Source organism: Taudactylus pleione, unplaced genomic scaffold (assembly GCF_031769625.1).
Source record: "Taudactylus pleione unplaced genomic scaffold, aTauple2 ptg000451l, whole genome shotgun sequence".
In the NCBI taxonomy this organism is placed as follows: Eukaryota; Metazoa; Chordata; class Amphibia; order Anura; family Myobatrachidae; genus Taudactylus; species Taudactylus pleione.
Window position 1 is genome coordinate 1251395 of NW_028284853.1, and position 19130 is coordinate 1270524.

The following is a 19130-nucleotide window of genomic DNA, read 5'->3' on the forward strand; positions in this document are numbered from 1 at the left end:
GCCTGTGTCATAAGTAAAGGGCCGGCTGGCTTGACCGTTAAGGGTGCTGTAACCCCCGAAAGTACACTCCAGTCCAAACCAAAAAAAAAATTATTTTCTGTGTTTGTGAATTGTGTGCGCAGTAGCCGCACGTGCATCAACAAAGTAGTGCCAAGCGTGCGCCTGTGCATAAGTAAAGGGCCGGCTGGCTTGACCATTAAGGGTGCTGTAACCCCCGAAAGTACACTCCAGTCCAAACCAAAAAAAAAATTATTTTCTGTGTTTAGCCGCACGTATATATCAAATCGATATAACATAAATGGAGGACCAAACTTTCTCCGATAAAAATAAAATAGAGAAAGATCAAGAACCACTTCCTCCTAGTGCTGAAGCTGCTGCCACTAGTCATGACATAGACGATAACATGCCATCAACGTCGTCTGCCAAGGCCGATGCCCAATGTCATAGTAGAGGGCACATACAATCCCAAATGGCAAAGTTCAGGAAAATGACCTTGAAAAAGACATTTAAATCAGCTGAAGAGAAATGTAAACTTGCCAATATGCCATTTACGACACGGAGTGGCAAGGAATGGCTAAGGTCTTTCCCTATGTTCATGACTAGTGGTTCAGCTTCACATGACGATGGAAGCCCTCCTCCCACTAAAAAAATCAAACGAGTTAAGCTGGCAAAAGCACAGCAAAGAACTGTGCGTTCTAAGAAGATATCACAAATCCCCAAGGAGAGTCCAAGTGTGGTGGTGGTTGCGATGCCTGACCTTCCCAGCACTGGACGGGAAGAGGTGGCTCTTTCCACCTTTTGCACGCCCCCTGCAAGTGCTGAAAGGAGCACCCACAGTCCACTTGCTGATATGCAAATTGAAGATGTCACTGTTGAAGTACAACAGGATGAGGATACTGGTGTAGCTGGCGCTGAGGAGGAAGTTGGCGAGGAGGATTCTGATGGTGATGTGGTTTGTTTAAATCAGGCTCCGGGGGAGACAGTTGTTGTCCGTGGGATGAAAAAGCCCATCACGGTCATGCCTGGGCAGAAGACCAAACATTCCACCTCTTTGGTCTGGCAATATTTCTATCCAAATCCGGACAACAACTGTCTTGCCATATGTACCATATGTAAAGGTGAAATAAGTAGGGGTAGGGACGTCAACCACCTAGGAACATCCTCCCTTATACGGCACCTGCAGCGCGTTCATAAAAAGTTACTGTCAAGTTCAGAAACTTTGGCTAAGACCGTAAGCAGTCCAGGGACACCTAAATCCCGTTGTCCTGTTGTATCCAAGCGCCTGCAAACCACACCGTCAACTCCCTCCTCGTCAATTTCCTCCTTAGTCAGGATCGGAAGTAGTCCTGCAGGCCATGTCACTGGCATGGCTGACTCTCCTATCCGGGATTCCTCTGGAGGATCCTGCATTGCTACGCCTACTGCTGCCGCTGCTGCTGTTGCTGCTGCTGGGAGTCGTTCATCATCCCAGAGAGGAAGTAGGAACACCACTACTTTTACTAAACAATTGACCCTCCAACAGTCCTTAGCGAGGAGGATGAAGTACGACAGCAGTCATCCTGAAGCAAAACGTATAACTGAGGCCTTGACTGCTATGTTGGTGTTAGACGTGCGTCCGGTATCCGCCATTAGTGCAGTGGGATTTAGACAATTGATGGAGGTAGTGTGTCCCCGGTTCCAAATCCCGTCTAGATTCCACTTCACTAGGCAGGCGATACCGAGACTGTACAGAAACGTCAGAAAAAGTGTCCTCAGTGTCCTGAAAAATGCCGTTGTACACAATGTCCACTTAACCACGGACATGTGGACAAGTGGAACAGGGCAGACTAAGGACTATATGACTGTGACAGCCCACTGGGTAGATGTATCACCTTACGCAGCAACAGCAGCAGCGTCACCAGTAGCAGCATCTCAGAAACGCCAGCTCGTTACAAGGCAGGCTACGCTGTGTATCACCGGTTTCAGTAAGAGGCACACCGCCGACAACCTCTTAGAGAAACTGAGGGAAATCATCGCCCAGTGGCTTACCCCACTTAGACTCTCCTGGGGATTTGTGATATCTGACAACGCCACCAATATTGTGCGGGCATTACATCTGGGCAAATTCCAGCACGTCCCATGTTTTGCTCACACAATAAACTTGGTGGTGCAGAATTTTCTGAAAAGCGACAGGGGCGTGCAGGAGACGCTTTGGGTGGCCCGAAAAATTTCTGCCCACTTTCGCCATTCAGCGACTGCGTGCCGAAGACTGGAGCGCCAGCAAACACTCTTGAACCTGCCCCGCCATCACCTGAAGCAAGAGGTTGTGACGCGGTGGAACTCAACCCTCTATATGCTTCAGAGGATGGAGGAGCAGCAAAAGGCCATACAAGCCTATACATCCACCTATGACATAGGCAAAGGAGGGGGTATGCACCTGACTCAAGCGCAGTGGAGAATGATTTCCGTGTTGTGCAAGGTTCTCCAGCCCTTCGAACTTGCCACACGTGAAGTCAGTTCAGACACTGCCAGCTTGAGTCAGGTCATTCCCCTCATCAGGCTTTTGCAGAAGCAGCTGGAGAAAGTGAAGGAGGAGCTAAGACGGAGCGATTCCGCTTGGCATGTGGGACTTGTGGATGAAGCCCTTCATTCGCTTTGCCAGGATTCCTGGGTGGTCAATCTGTTGAAATCAGACCACTACATTTTGGCGCCGTGCTCGATCCTAGGTTTAAAGCCTATGTGGTGTCTCTCTTTCTGGCCAACACAAGCCTGCAGAGGTGCAAAGACCTGCTGGTGAACACACTCTCAGCTGAAGCAAAACGTGACACGTCAACGGCTCCTTCTTCATTTTCTCCCGCAACTGGGGCTGCCAGGAAAAAACTTAGGTATCCTAAGCAACCCGCTGGCGGTGATGCAGGGCAGGCAGGACCAAGTTTGGACATCTGGTCTGGACTGAAGGACCTGGCAACAATTTCTGACATGTCTACTGTCACTGCATATGATACTGTCACCATTGACAGAATGGTGGAGGATTACATCGGTGACAGCATCCAAGTAGTCATGTCAGACAGTCCATACCTGTACTGGCAGGAAAAAGAGGCAATTTGGAGGCCCCTGTACAAACTGGCTCTATTTTACCTGAGTTGCCCCCCCTCCAGTGTGTATTCCGAAAGAGTGTTTAGTGCAGCCGGGAACCTTGTCAGCAAAAGGCGTAGGAGGTTGCTTCCACAGAATGTGGAGAAGATGATGTTCATCAAAATGAATTATCAGCTCTTCCAGGGAGACCAGCCTCCAGAAGGTACAGAGGGACCTGTGGTGGTGGATTCAAGTGGGGACGAGTTAATACTTTGTGAGGATGAGGATGTACACACTGAAGAGGGTGAGGAATCGGTGGATGAGGAGGATGAGGATGACATCTTGCCTCCGTAGAGCCAGTTTGTGCAGGGACACATTAATTGCCAGCTTGTTTTGTGGGGGCCCAAACGAACCAATCATTTCAGCCACAGTTGTGTGGCAGACCCTGGCGCTGAAATGATTGATTTGTTAAAGTGTGCATGTCCTGTTTATACAACATAAGGGTGGGTGGGAGGGCCCAAGGACAATTCCATCTTGCACCTCTTTTTTTTTCTTTGCATTATGTACAGTTTGGGGCCTAGTTTTTCTAACTGCCATCCTGTCTGCCACTGCAGTGTCACTCCTAGATGGGTCACGTGTTTGTGCCGTCCACTCGTGTCGCTTAGCATAGTCATCCAGCTACCTCGGTGCAACCTTTTGGACATAAAAACACTATTGTGAGGTGTGAGGTGTTCAGAATAGACTGGAAATGAGTGGAAATTAAGGTTATTGAGGTTAATAATAGCATAGGAGCAGAAAAACCTACAAATTCTGTGATTTTAGCTGTTTTTATGCTTTTTTTCAAAAAAATACAGATCCAAAACACAAAACCCAGAACCCAAAACACGGAAGGGTGGTTTTGGCAAAACCAATCCAGATCCAAAACACGAAGAAAGATCCAGATCCAAAACCAAAACACAAAAAAACGAAAAGTGGCCGGTGCACACCCCTAATATATATATATATACAGCATTCAATCACAAGAAATATTATTGATGTGCAATACAATGTCCTTCTCTATGTTTTTATATTCTAGATGGAAATTTCAGACATGTTGACCACTGTCCAGCTGGCCAGTGCGTCCACAAGCTCTACCGTTATCCACAATTCCACAGCAATCACTACCCTGGTGTTCAGCTTCAGCGGGGACATGGAGGCTTTTTACAACTACATGAGCTCACTCAGAATCAGTGCATTACAGGTCAGAATATAAAACACTAACAAGATTATCTTAAAAAAAAAAAAAAAAAAAAAAGTTCATAGAAATATATTATTATTATTATTATCATCCTTTATTTATATGGCGCCACAAGGGTTCTGCAGCGCCTTAAGGTGCATACACACGGTCAGATTTGTCAGATGTGTCAGATGAACGATTGAACGATTTGATGAACGATTTGACTCAACGATTTGAACTATGAACGATTTTGACTGCATTAAATTTACTGAAATCGTCCAAATCTGACTTCAAACACATCAGATGTCAGATATCGTTATCTGACCATCGGGATTGCGCATCGTCCATCGTTCAGACATGTCAGATTTCCCTTCAGATATGAACGATTGAACGATTTTTGAAATCGTTATCGTTCAGATCTGAAGAAAAATCTGACCGTGTGAACGCACCATTACACAGTACATAAACAAATGAGCACACAAGAAAACAGTTATTAACAGTACAAACAATGCAGAACAAATACAGGATTTATACATTGTTGCACAACACTAAAATAAGCAGCATGGTATCAGCAACCAAGGGTTAGGTGCTCTTGTAAATTAAAGTATAATTAAGTGAAGGAGAAGCACATGAGTGAAGAGGGCCCTGCTCGTGAGAATTACATTCTCAAGGGGAGGGGGCAGACAGACAGGGGAGACAGAGATGGGCTGGATACAAGGGTCACAGTAATATAATATAATATAATATAATATAACATCTATGGAAAGGTTAGTCTAAACTTAGGGCCTGATTCACAGCCGCTAGTAAGCGGCCGCTCATTCGTTCCGACCAATGTTCACACAACTGCGCATGCGTACGCCCCTTTTTCTGGACGAGCGAGCGCAAATAGCGTCCGGCTCTGAATCAGGCCCTTAATACGAAGATACAATGAGTTGAGGAAACTGCACCAAGCCTCATGATTTGGGGGCGTCAACCAAGGTCCATTTGAGAGGGGTCATCTTGCTGCATCGTTCGGTAAGGCATAGTTGGAGTGGATAAGCAGGTTGCATGGGGAGATCAGGAGGGATGCGGGCAGCGTTGGGAATGCAGGTGTAGGCACAATCCATAGGCATGATGGAAATGTGGTGGTAGATAAAAGCGTCCTTAATAGCAGAAAGTGCTGATTTGTTAATTTCTTCTTCTGTTCTCCTCCTGTTTAACTCCTGAATAACTCCAGCTTCAATTTAAATATTCTATTTACACTTTAGTTTAAACTAATCACTTGAAATCCAAGCACTGTTGCTAGAGCAGCCTCGGCTATGGCAGCCTAATAGTAACATATGGGTCTTGGCTTTACATTATTTCATATGCTTTGCTTTTCCGTAACAATTCTCTGGAACTCCCAAGACGGTATATGCACACAGTATGTGACTTTCCTTCTCTTCAGTGAATCTCATTTTGACACTATCTTTTGTATATCTAATTTCAGGACCCAACTTTGTTGTCCAGCACAAAAATGAGAGACAGCTTGTTAATGAGCACTGCACAAATCCTGTTCCCCCAATTCACTTTCTTCTCGGATGACCAATTCCAGAACTGGATAACACAAATTGCATTCCTCCTTCCCAGCATCAATTCCATCATCTTGAATTTCATTCCAATGGACCTTTCGTGCTCACGGTATCAGATAATGTGAGTAAACTAACTTCACAAAGAGAATGCTACATATCTTAGATCAGTGGTCTCGAACCTGTAGCTGGCGAGCTACCGGTAGCTCGCGGTTTAAATTTTTGCAGCTCACCTAGCTGCAGTACTGCCGAGTCAACTAGGAGGAAGTGATGAGTGCTCCCCCTGTGGCTCCACCCATGGCGCTGATGCCACAGGGGGAGCACGTCAGGTGATTTCCGCAGCCTCTACAGCAATCACCTGACATGAATCCCCGTGATTCCACCTACAGCGTCTACGCTACGGCGGAGCGAGTGACTCTCGCCCAGCCCTGCCGGAAAATCTACTGCACGTACCTCTTTGGAGCCGGTGATTAACAGTGAAATGTGCCTGTGTGTAAAATTGTATTTACAAACTACAACAACATCACTGTAATAATTAAATGCAGTTATTTTCTATGAAGCTTTTTATTTTCATTAAATTACCTTCAATTGTTCGGTTATTAGCCAGCTTTTTTTTTGTTTTCTACAATTTTAATAGCTCTTCAGGAGGTTTCATTTTTCTAAAGTAGCTCACACCTCAATTAAAGTTGGAGACCACTGTCTTAGATTCTGAACTAGTGAAGGTTGAAATCCCAGTAGCAGGTTCTAGATTCAGGAGGTACCTTCAGTCTGGTAAATCTAATGCGCAATAGAAACTTTGTGTCATAAGACAGAATAAAACCAATACGTTTATCAGAGAAGACATTTTCTGAACATGTATTGGGAACTCCATATGTGAGTATACTGATGTTCTGGGACCCCAAATGTCAGTGTACCATTGTTCTAGGTCTCCATGTATCAGAGTGCTATTGTTCTGGGTCCCCAAGTGATAGTGTACCATTGTCCTAGGACCCCGAATGCCAGTGTACCACTGTCCTAGGACTCAGAATGTCAGTGTACCATAATACTGGGGCTCCATATGTCAGTGTACTGTTGTTATGGGACCACAACTATCACAATACCATTGTTCTGGGTCTCCAAGTGACATTGTACCAGGATCCTATTTGTTAGTATACTCTTTTTCTAAGACCCCATATGTCAGTGTATCCAGTCATGTGCGGGCAGGTGAGGCAGATGAGGCATAGCCTTTCCTGTCATACTCCAGAGTTTTGACTATAAAAATTATAAGAAAAATGTAAAGAAAATATTATAAATATTTTATTTTTATTATTCTAATCATTTGTATAGTCAAAACTCTCGAGTAAAAAATGTATGACAGGTGAGGCACTGCCTCCCCTGTCTACCGTTTCCGCACATCCCTGATCAAAACACACCAAATTTCCAGCACTATATACTGCTGCACCTTTATATAATGCTCACATGAGCCCTCAGGTTCATATATGTATCTGTAAATCTGGCTCTGATACTAGCCAGTGTCTCCCCAGCCATTTACATCACTGCACGTCACTGAGTGTACCATTGTTCTAGGATCCAATATGTCAGTGTACCATTGTTCTAGGATCCAATCTGTCAATGTACTATTGTTCTAGGAACCAGTATGTCAGTGTACTATTGTTCTAGGATCCAATATGTCAGTGTACCATTGTTCTAGGATCCAATCTGTCAGTGTGCCATTGTTCTAGGATCCAATATGTCAGTGTACCATTGTTCTAGGATCCAATATGTCAGTGTACCATTGTTCTAGGATCCAATATGTCAAACCATTGTTCTAGGATCCAATATGTCAGTGTACCATTGTTCTAGGATCCAATATGTCAGTGTACCATTGTTCTAGGATCCAATATGTCAGTGTACCATTGTTCAAGGATCCAATATGTCAGTGTACCATTGTTCTAGGATCCAAAATGTCAGTGTACCTTTGTTCTAGGATCCAATATGTCAGTGTACCATTGTCCTAGGATCCAATATGTCAGTGTACCATTGTTCTAGGATCCAATATGTCAGTGTACCATTGTTCTAGGATCCAATATGTCAGTGTACCATTGTTCTAGGATCCAATATGTCAGTGTACTATTGTTATAGGATCCAATCTGTCAGTGTACTATTGTTCTAGGATCCAATATGTCAGTGTACTATTGTTATAGGATCCAATCTGTCAGTGTACTATTGTTCTAGGATCCAATATGTCAGTGTACCATTGTTCTAGGATCCAATATGTCAGTGTGCCTTTGTTCTAGGATCCAATATGTCAGTGTACCATTGTTCTAGGATCCAATATGTCAGTGTACCATTGTTCTAAGATCCAATATGTCAGTGTACTATTGTTCTAGTATCCAATATGTCAGTGTACCATTGTTCTAAGATCCAATATGTCAGTGTACTATTGTTCTAGTATCCAATATGTCAGTGTACCATTGTTCTAAGATCCAATATGTCAGTGTACTATTGTTCTAGTATCCAATATGTCAGTGTACCATTGTTCTAAGATCCAATATGTCAGTGTACTATTGTTCTAGGAACCAGTATGTCAGTGTACCATTGTCCTAGGATCCAATATGTCAGTGTACCATTGTTCTAGGATCCATTATGTCAGTGTACCATTGTTCTAGGATCCATTATGTCAGTGTACCATTGTTCTAAGATCCATTATGTCAGTGTACTATTGTTCTAGGACCCCATTTGTCAGGGTATCATTGTACTGGGACTCCATATGTCAGTGTACTATTGTTCTGGGTCCCCAAGTGGCAGTGTACCATTGTTCTAGGGTCCCATATGTCAGTGTACCATTGTTCTAGGGTCCCATATGTCAGTGTACCATTGTTCTAGGACCCCATTTGTCAGTGTACCATTGTTCTAGGACTCTAAGGCACGTATTCAATTTGAAGCGTTAAGTCCGGATTCGCGTTAAGTTAACGCCGATGATGTCATTATCGCCTGTTTTGGTTTTCCTCCGTATTCAATTTGAAAGACGTTCTGCGTAGGCGGAAAGGCAATGCAATGTAATAGGAGGTAAAGTATCGCCTATGAATGGCAGGCGGAAAAAAGTGCAGAATTGGGGTTTTGGGGTGCAACGTTGCGAGAACCCCCTGCAGCCTTGAGACAGCCCCCCAAAGGTAATCTATGACAAAAAAATGTAAAAAAAAAACTTAAGGACTCCCCAAAAATTTACTTTGAAAAAGGAGGCGAAAAAAAATAAATGTTGGGGTACAAAGTTAAAAACTAGCGAACTTGACTCTGGAGGGGTCCCCAAGTGTTTTTTTGATTGCAGGTGTTTGCGGCAGGTGGATTTTTCATGATTTCTCAACTTCACTTTAGCAACTTTAAATATGCTGACCCCCATTTTCAAGTACCCCAAATTTGCTGGGATACGTTATTTTCTGGAAAAAATACTCCTGAATACTATTCTGCATTACATATAGAAAAACGCTATTTATCAGCTATTGAGCCCATTTAAACACACCAAATACCTTCAGCAAGCCAAATCAGGGGGAACCATAGTGAACCCCCATGTCAGAGCATCATTTGGGGGGTGACAGACTGATTTCAGCAAAAATGACAGTACTTTCTGCTTGTTACAGTATCGCCGGGTGCCGTTTACACGTACTTTCAAATTGAATATGGGGTAAAGCGTGCACGCGCATGACACTTTAATGCCTACAAAACAGGCAAAGACGGCGTTAAGTCCGGGCCACGTTAAGTTAACGCGGCTCGGCTCAAATAGAATACGGGCCTCAAAGTCTTAAAAACAAATTATGGGGCCCCAGTTGGTGCCTCAACCAACAGGCTGCACACCATTGCTTTATAGGCAACCATTTAATCACTATTAGAGATGCTGCAGATGGCTTTAAAGTTGCCATAAATTCTCAAACTTTAGGATTAGAATAAAAATTTGAATGAAATTCAAGCAAGTTCAAACAAGTCCCAGCTAGCTTCTTCCTAATGTCTACATTGCATAGTATTTTATTCCATGCAAATGTGCGAACACTTTAATATTCTCTCTTCGATCTAAAAAAAAAAATACAGGCAATATTTTCATATTTCATCGTTATTTTAATGGTTTTAAGAACCACAAATGCAAATGACACATAGCATTTCAAATTGCACATTTTGTACTGATAATATTGAAACCTTGAATGGAAATATATCAAACTACAAGTGTGAGCTTTGAACTTGCAGGGGTCAGTTTGAGATTTGTCATTTGAAGGATGGGTGGCTGTAGGAACAGTTCCTTATCGTACCAGCCGATTATACCTCAAGGAAGTTCAAGGCACCCAATTGACTTTCAAGCTGTTTCAAACTACCTGAACATTTAGCTTACTCTGCAATACATACAGCAGCCTTGTACAATCTGTTGACCTGTTGTAGAAGTCATTGTTCCACAACAGCTAATCATGGTGAATTCCCAGTTTGTCCAAGCCTGCTCTAGATGGTGCCAGAGAATGGATATCCTTCTTGTATTATCTTTTCAATAATGAGAAAATATCAACATTGCATTTGTGACCGCTTTGTTATCATAACAAGTTATCTCTTGCCACTAATACCCAGGGACTGTGCATAATCCGTTCAGTTTGGGCCATGGAAGCTCTTGTCCAGTAAATGGGTTGTTTTGGGGTGAAAAAGATGCTGTATCCCTTCCCGTATTTGTTATTTTGCTGCCTTTTAAGAAGCCGTAGGAGGTCAACATTTCCACCAAGCGGTTCATCCCAAAGCCAGTGTGTCCTCATATGTAACCATATAGAGTAATGCTATTTCTGTGATTCCCTGAACAATTGCGACTGACCTAGAAGCACAATTATCTCTTATTATGATACTTTTAGTTGTCTTCTTTGTCATTTTAGAATATTGCAATAAAGATACAGGCAATGCTCTATACTTACTTCCTAACTTTTGAAACAGCAAAAAAGGGACAATTAAGTCCAGAGCCGTAACTAGACTTTGTGGTGCCCTGTGCCAGAGAGAGCATTGGCGCTCCCCCTTCCCCCATTTTTTTAAATAGGGACATAAGATAGTGCACCTGAAAAAGGGCCATTGCCTCATGGGGAAGGGCCAGGGAAGAGATGGGGGAGGCCAGGAGATGCTGGGAATAAAAGAAGAGGAAGCTACAAGTGAGAATGGTAATGAGCAGGAAAATTAAAAGGCCCAAACAGCGCCCCCTGCCCTGCAGTGCCCTGTGCCCTGGCACTGGTCGCACTACCCTAGTTACGGCCATGATTAAGTTCCTCACATATTTAATTCAAACCACGCTCAATCCTCCCAGCTACACCCACAATCTGATGAGGCTGCAACTACTTTCTTACAGTCAGTGGAGCGGTCCCACCAAAAATCCAAGCTATTTATAGGCATCGAATATATTTATTGCCTTATAGACCAACAAATCCCTGTAAGGTATAGCGATAGGGCCAGGGCCGGCTCTAGGGGTGTTAGACCGGTGCGGTCGCATAGGGGCGCCATCCATAGAGGGTGCACCCCTCCCCAACATCCCGATTTCACCGGGACAGTACTGTCCCCATGTTCCACCCGTGGGCCGAAGTGGCCCACGTGTGGTCAAATCTGGAGGTTGGGGACCCCCACCGCCGCAGCTGTGCGGCGGTGCCGGATCCCAGAGACTCTGAATGGATGCTGCGCGCATGCGTGCGACATCCATTCAGTGATGGGAGAGGGGCTGGGGGAAGCCCAGCTAGTGAGGCTCCCCCCAGCCTGACGTTATTTGGAGGCGGGCACGCCTCCTAATAACGTCACGTAGGGGTCGTGGCCTATAGTTAGACCACACTCCCATTTTCGGTTGCATGCGGCTTAGCAAAGATAGGGCGCACTGGAGAGGGCTGGCACAGGGTGCTCCGACCCCTGGAACCGGCGCTAAGGGACTACCAGCCAAGTACTTCATTCCTGAGGTATTTACTGAAGCTGCCATCACCTGCAGTAGTCACAATGTCAACAACCATTTACTTGGCTGAACCAGTGCTTATCCGAAGACAGCCTATCATCCCATTAGAAACTTGTGAGGTGTTTTAAGTACAAAAGCTAAAAAGCGCATCAGCCCCAAAAATGGCTGATTCCACTGTATATAGGCAACATGTATACTAAAATGTCACTTCTTATTTTTTCAGTGTCAGCTCCCTGGAAGAACTTTTCCAGAGCCTCGTAATTCAGAAGCAAAAAGATATAGCAGCATTTGAGCAGGCATTCTTGACTTACAAAGCACAATCATCAGCAGACGGTAACAATATTCCATTCTATTGAACTAATGTACTGTGTAAACTAACGTTATATAGCCTGTTTACGATGATAACATTTCAAAATGACTAAGGAATTCTTCCCAAACTTACTTTATAAGGCATATGCGACATGAATATAAACAAAAACCCATTTATATTTGGAGAGTAGTGATGTCACTCTTAAAATATAACCTTATAATTGATGAGCAAATGATGTCACTTGTGTCACATGACTTGTTATGATCTATGAAGGGAATCTTGCCAATAAGCGAAGGCAAAACACTCGTAGATTTTAGTATCAGCCCCACCGAAGCATATTGTTTTGCTCAAAGCGAAACTCGTGTATTAGATGTCCCCTTGGATTTTATCTGATCACAAAATATATTATCATTTTCATTTATTTGTATGGTACCCGCAAATTCCGCAACACACATTCAGCGCACAAATGTCACAAATGCATATAAAACAACAACAACAAAAATATCACGTTTGAGTCATACCAGTACAGTTAGTTAGGCTTGCCTACTCTCCCGATTTGGCCGGGAGCCTCCCGATTTTCGGGTGCTGCTCCGGGCCCCCAGGAAAGGCAGGAAAACCTCCCGGAAGTCTGCGACCCTCCCTACCTCGCCCCTGAAAAAACTAGAAACCCCCGCAGCAGGGGGGGCCGGTGACGCGATTCGCGCTGAATCGCGTCATCGTGGCCCCGCCCCATATCACTTTGTGAAGAGGGGGCGTGGCCACGTTGACCGTCCGCGGCTTCGCCCCCAATGTGACAGCACTGGTCGGCTCCGCCCCCAATGTCACATCAATGGCCGGCCCCGCCCCCCGCTGTTAGCTGACAATCAGCTCCCTCCCGGAAGGTTGGAGCTGATTGTCGGCAAGTATGCAGTTAGTAGGAGCAAATATACAAGTACAAACTACAAAATTACTGTGCAAATTAAATATAAAAATCATGCAAACACAAGTTGAACAAAATAACATAACAGGTTCATTTGAGGTAGACAAAGGAGGTGCAGACTGGAGATATAGGGTAAAAAGGGCCCATTCTTCTGTGTTTTAACCAGAGAAAGGGGATTTTTTTAAACTTTTCTCAATTTATGAACAGTTCAGAGATTCATCCGGTGATCACTAAAGGCCTGATTCAGATTTGGGAATAGAGTAAGATAGAGTAAGTAATTGTGGGGTCTTTTCATGAAGAACATGACCTTGCTGCTGAAAAATATCACATCGATGCAATATATAGTGATGTTTAGTAGCCATAGACTTTCCTATCCGGCCCCTCCACAATCCCGGGAAGCAGTGAGAAGACAGACATATCAGGAGCCCGATGCGTCTGAGACCAACAGGTTACGTCAGACCTACTGCAAAGGACGCTGGGCAAAAGGGGGCAGGGCCAGCACCGGGTGTCCCGGGCAGAGAGCGGGAAAGTACGCAACTTCCCTGCTCTTTTGTTTCGCATGTACAGACTACACCATCCTGAAATGGCGAATCTGTACACAGCAGAGGAACGGAAAGCTGAGCTTTCCGTTCTATGAATCACACTCACTATACAAACGTATGGTCATGCGGATCATACATGAAGTGGATGTGCCGCTGGAGAAGGAATAACCTTCTTCACGGTAACCCACTGTATGAATTGCCGAAAGCAGTGAAAAGCCTTATTTTCAACTAAACAGGACTCTTCACTTCTCTATGGGGTATATTTACTAAAGTGAGAGTTTTTAGAAATTGAGATGTCGCCCATAGCAACCAATCAGATTCTACTTAACATTTAACTAGCACCTTCTAGAAGATAACAGCTAGAATCTGATTTGTTGCTATAGGCAACATCTCTACTTCTAAAAACTCTCACTTTAGTAAATATACCCCTATAAATAGACCCCTGTGGACTTGGACAAACCACATTGCAATGCAGGGTTGCAAATACATACATTTGTTTTGCATGCAGGGTAAATACTGGCTGCTTTTGCATGTAGCCCACAAATGCTGGACAACTTTATTTTTACACTGCAATTTAAATTTGAGTTTGGACACAGTCCCTCCGACATCTACCTCTCTCTGCACGTTACATCTGCCCCACCTGCAGTGCAGCATGGTATTACCAAGATGCACAGTTACCTGCTCTTTCTTTCTCTATTCCCAAATCTGAATAATTTATAATGGGTGCAGGGTGTGCGGTGCACACAGGCCCCTGGGTCCAGGGGGACCTGCCCTGCACCCATATTATACTTACCTCTCCGGAGTCTCACGGCGGCTACGGTGTCTGTGCCTGTAAAAAATGGCTGGAAAATGGCCGCCGCAGCCATTTTTCCGTTGTTTGTGCATGCGCGGTACAGGGAAAATGGCCGCCGCAGCCATTTTCCCGGTGACCTGCGCATGCGCTATAGACTCTGGGCACACTCTAGTGCCCAGATTCTATAAGTGCGGTGCTGGCCGCGCACCGCTCAGAGCGCTGCCGGCCGCCGAACAGAGAGAAGGGGGCCCGTGATGGAGACCGCACATGGGCCCCCTCCACTCTAGAAATGCCCCTGCCCTGAGGTCTGTGTTTACCGCAAATTAGTAAGCATTTATTCAATGGTTTGTAACGCCATCTCAAGATCATCCTCTACTTATCTGTGGGGGGCTTGTGAAGCCGGAGATCCTTGCAAGATCTCTTCCAGATCAAAGCTCAAAATGAACGAGTGGCCAGCGGGAACTTCCGCCGGAGCTGAACATCCCTCATGGTAGTAACATACCTTATGTTTCTCACTGGCTATTTTACGGAGGAATGCAGGGGTTGCAACTCATTAGACAGCAACTATATCCCCAGACAGGATGACAATGGGTATAATTATATCCAGTCCTGAAATCATAGTATAAGGACTATTCGCAATAACAGCACTGCTGATTGTATAGGTTGTAGCAAAGAAACTCCCTGCCCAGCTGTCTGTGCCTTCATTTGTACAGGCAAGAGTGTCTCTGAGGTGCCCATTGCCAGTTTTTGCTGTCATTTGGCGTTAATGGGCTTTAAGTACAGTTGGAGATCCCTGCAGTGTTCTTATCTAAGTTTGCAATCTGTCCATCTGCCTCGTCCTAATATGGTCCTAATATGCTATATCTTTCTATTACCAGGAGACCCATGTTCAGCTGGCCTCAGTAGTACAGCTCAATACGTAATGGCGAATTTTGGATCATTTTGTTCCCTCATGTTGGCTGATGATGTCGCATTGTTTTACCCATCTTTAAATAAAGAAAGTTTTACAGCATTTTGCAACCTGAGCTGAGGCCAGACATGAACACAGATGAAAGGTCGTGACTGGAAGACTGTGTATCAGCTCTCTTATAATTCCATGTGTCCTTCCCACCAATACTGTAAGAGTCTTCTATGATGTACTGGAATTCATGCCTATATTCCTGGATTTTCTATTGCTTTGTTGGTAATTAAACAGTGCCGGTTTGTGTTTACCGATTCAGTAGCTTTAAAAAGAACAGGAGATTCTGCCGCTACTGGGTATGGAACCAACCTCTTGGAGAGATTTAAGGAAACCTGATTGCAACTATTAAATATACCCTATTTTATACCGTATATTAACTTCCATATGTGAGCTAAAACTTTATGCTAAACAGAATTCTTTGAACTTTTAGTACATAGCAGATAGCATTGAAAACAGCCAATATATAATCTTAAAGTAAAACAACTCTTACTAAAGTGAGAGTTTTTAGAAGTGGAGATGTTGTCCATAGCAAAGCAACCAATCAGATTCTACTTAACATTTAACTAGCACCTTCTAAAAGAGAATAGCTACAGTAGAATCTGATTGGTTGCTATGGGCAACATCTCCACTTCTACAAACTCTCACTTTAGTAAATATACCCCTAGGTATCAACTTTATATAATGCTGTAAGGGTGCAAAACACAGCAGCAGGTGAACTTAGGTTTAGGAAATAAACAAAGCTGATTCCATTTTATAAATTGTCTGTATTTTCCTGATACTTTGGTTCTTATTTCTTCAGCCCTTTAAAACAGACAGCAAATTGAAAGCTACTGCAGCATTCTGTATTAGATGACTCTCATTCAGAGCTGGATCGTCCATTAAACAACCTAGGCCCCAGCCTAGGGCCCATTGCGCTCTGATTGACCTGGGTCACTGCAACTTATTTTTATTTGTCTTTATATGACAAATGGCGTAAGGAGAATGGAGCCCAAACCGCTGTCTTCCCTAGTGCCCCATGGGGTCTTCTTCAGCCCCTGCTCTCTCCAGCATTCCTCTATTTTATTTGACGCTTCTGACCAATCAAAACGAGTTTGTTTGGACCTGTGCAATTATTTACACGGGATCAAAACTACAGTAGAACTTGCTTCTCTCCAATCAATACATACTCAATTTCGTAGCCCATCTAACTACAGTAGTTCCAGTGATGTTTAATTAGAGCATGACACAATCACAGGATAAATCAAATATTCTCTCTGGAGTTTAACATTCAGAACTACTGCTTTGGAGTATATTGTTACATTAAATTCACAGCTTTGGGGTCTCCGCCTTGGAGAAAGAGAAAGTGGACCGAGATAAAGTACCAGCCAATCAGCTTCTAACTGCCATTTTTTAAACACAGCCTGTAAAGTGACAGTTAGGAGCTGATTGGTTGGTACTTTATCTCCCTCCACTTTACCTTTCGCTTAGTACATAGACCCCTTTGTGTTAAGTTTTTACATATATAAGAAACAAAAGTAAAACTGTCCAGGGATTGTGAGACTCGTATAAGTAATGTCAGTATAATCGAGCGTAACATTTTTTTTTAGTTGAGGCAGTGGCACTTTGATTCCGTCCCAAAGGAACTCCATATCTATTGGGTGTATAGGGGCACTGTTAATAAAGGCTTTGAACCAATCTGCCCCGTTATGCTGTTTCTCTGTTGTTTAGTTTGATCAGTAACTAACAATGCAATCTCCTGTTAGAGTCAACTTTTCCTGCTACTCTCCTCTCCCTCCAACTGAATGTAACCTCTACTGTCTCTCCTTGCCTCCCAACCTAGGCCTGTATTCAATTTGAGGCAAAAAGTCCGGACTTTTCGCCTGCCAGACTTTTCGCCTCCTTCGCCTGTTTTCCAGGCGAAAAAGTATCGCGCGCGTGCCCGCTTATCCCCGTATTCAATCTCTTAGGAAACGTAAATGGGACCCTCCGAAACTGGAACAGGCGAAAAGTCCTGTCAATTTTCGGGAAATCATCCTTGCACCCCCTTAAAGATGTCCTGACATGGGGGATCACTATGGGTACCCCCGTTTTTGCCTGCTGAAGGGAAGTCGGGTTTTTAAATAGCCGCGGCAGGTGCATAAATGCGGCTTTGCAGAAATGGTGAAATGGTTTTTTTGGGTTTTTTTTAAATAAGTTGTCCCATCAAATTTGGGGTACACGAAAATGGGTGCAAGCATATTTTTAAGTCCCTAAAGTCACTTTTAAAAATTCTTCAAAAAAACACCTGCCGCCACTACCCGCATTGAAGAATACACCTGCCGCATATTTGGGAACCCCCCTGAATTAATTGCACTAGTTTAAAACTTTGTTCCCCATTATTTTATTTTTTTTACCCCAAAATTAAAGTCCTTTTTCGGGGGGTGTCCTTAAAAACTTTTTACCTTTTTTTTTTTACACAGATTTTTATTAGGGGACAATACAAAGGCTGCAGGCTATTTTTTTTTTTTAAGCCTGCACCCCTAAACTCCAATTCTGCACTTTTTTTCGCCATGTAAAACATGGTGAAACTTATCCCTATTTTTTAACAAAGAATTGTCTTTGAAATTGAATACGGGGATAATTAAAACAGGCAAGAAATGATCGCCGATAACGGGTTTTCGCCTGAAATTGAATACTGCCCCAAGATGGAGGTTATATGCATGTGCTGCATGCATATTATATAGTGCTATGATCTCTAGTGACATCTATTACTACTGCTGGCCTAAGGGTTATTATAATAAATGGTCATTTTTGGGCCGACTCCACTAACATTTTCTATTTTCTCAATGTAAATAAAATAAATTGACCAGTGGAATTAAGGGTAACTGGAAACTTGGAGTTAAACTTTTAATATATATTCCCCAAAAACTGTTTTGTTAAGTAAATAATAGCCATAAACTGTAATAATGTTTGTACAACTACACCGTGTTGTATCACTATATATTATCATTTGTAAGTGTAATTGTGAAGATGAACCAGTTATTGTACAGTTGTGCATTACCAGCAACTCTTTTCACCTTTGCCTTGTTCGTGTCTTGTCTACTTGCTTATAATAAATGTTCATTGAAAAGAAAAAATGCCTTGGTATATTCTTCATGGTGTTTTTTTGCATAGTATTGCTTTGCTACTGCTTTCTGTGTTAAGGTAGGTACGACTACTATACTAACCCGGTTGCTACTGGTTAAAGTAAACTCTGAGTACAGAGTGATAATTAGGTGTAGGGTGTATACACAAACTAACCTGGTATGGGATGGGTGCTTATAACCTGAGAATCACAACACAGGTTCACCAAAGAACACAACATTAGAGCCTATTTTAGAACCGCAAACTCGCTGTTAATCTGGCAGATTCCTGAGACTGCCCTGTCCAGGTGGTGGAAACTAATGTTTGTTTGTTTTTACTGCTTTTATTTACATTTAATTTATTTGTACTTATAAACAAACTGATAGCTGGACGGAAGTATGTGGGGAGCTGCTGACTGCATGATGGTACCATAGGGACTTTGCATGATAATAAATACCTCCAGCATAGAAAGTATCTGCCTGCAGACAGAAGCGAGGACCCTGACAGGACAGACAGCTGCACTGACAGGGGCACTTGCAGGTCACTGGACTAAAGGATAAGACTGTACCACGCAGACAAATAGATCGATGGTCAACTTTGCACAGCCAATAAGATTAGGGGGGTTCACCTTGACTGAAATTAGTGTAACTCACTATTCTCAGCGCAAATCTAATGAGTGTCCAGAGTGCCAGCACCTGAGATCCATGCTAGATTACCGTGGAGTGCATGGTTGCAAAGTCATGAAACTTACACTTGAGAAGGGGTTTGTGATCGCTGGGCGTAT

The 19130-nt window shown here is 43.5% G+C and overlaps 1 protein-coding gene across 1 annotated transcript in view; it reads left to right on the top strand.

Moving 5' to 3' along the window:
- LOC148505499 (uncharacterized) overlaps positions 1-18352 on the top strand; it is a 92427-nt gene extending 74075 nt beyond the window's left edge. Inside the window, exons 49-52 of the mRNA XM_088448111.1 lie at positions 4130-4294; positions 5739-5941; positions 11964-12073; positions 15183-18352. Coding sequence (XP_088304237.1) covers positions 4130-4294; positions 5739-5941; positions 11964-12073; positions 15183-15334 — 630 coding nt within the window. The 3' untranslated portion in view covers positions 15335-18352. The remainder of the gene's footprint in view (positions 1-4129; positions 4295-5738; positions 5942-11963; positions 12074-15182) is intronic.
- Positions 18353-19130: the final 778 nt, after the last annotated feature.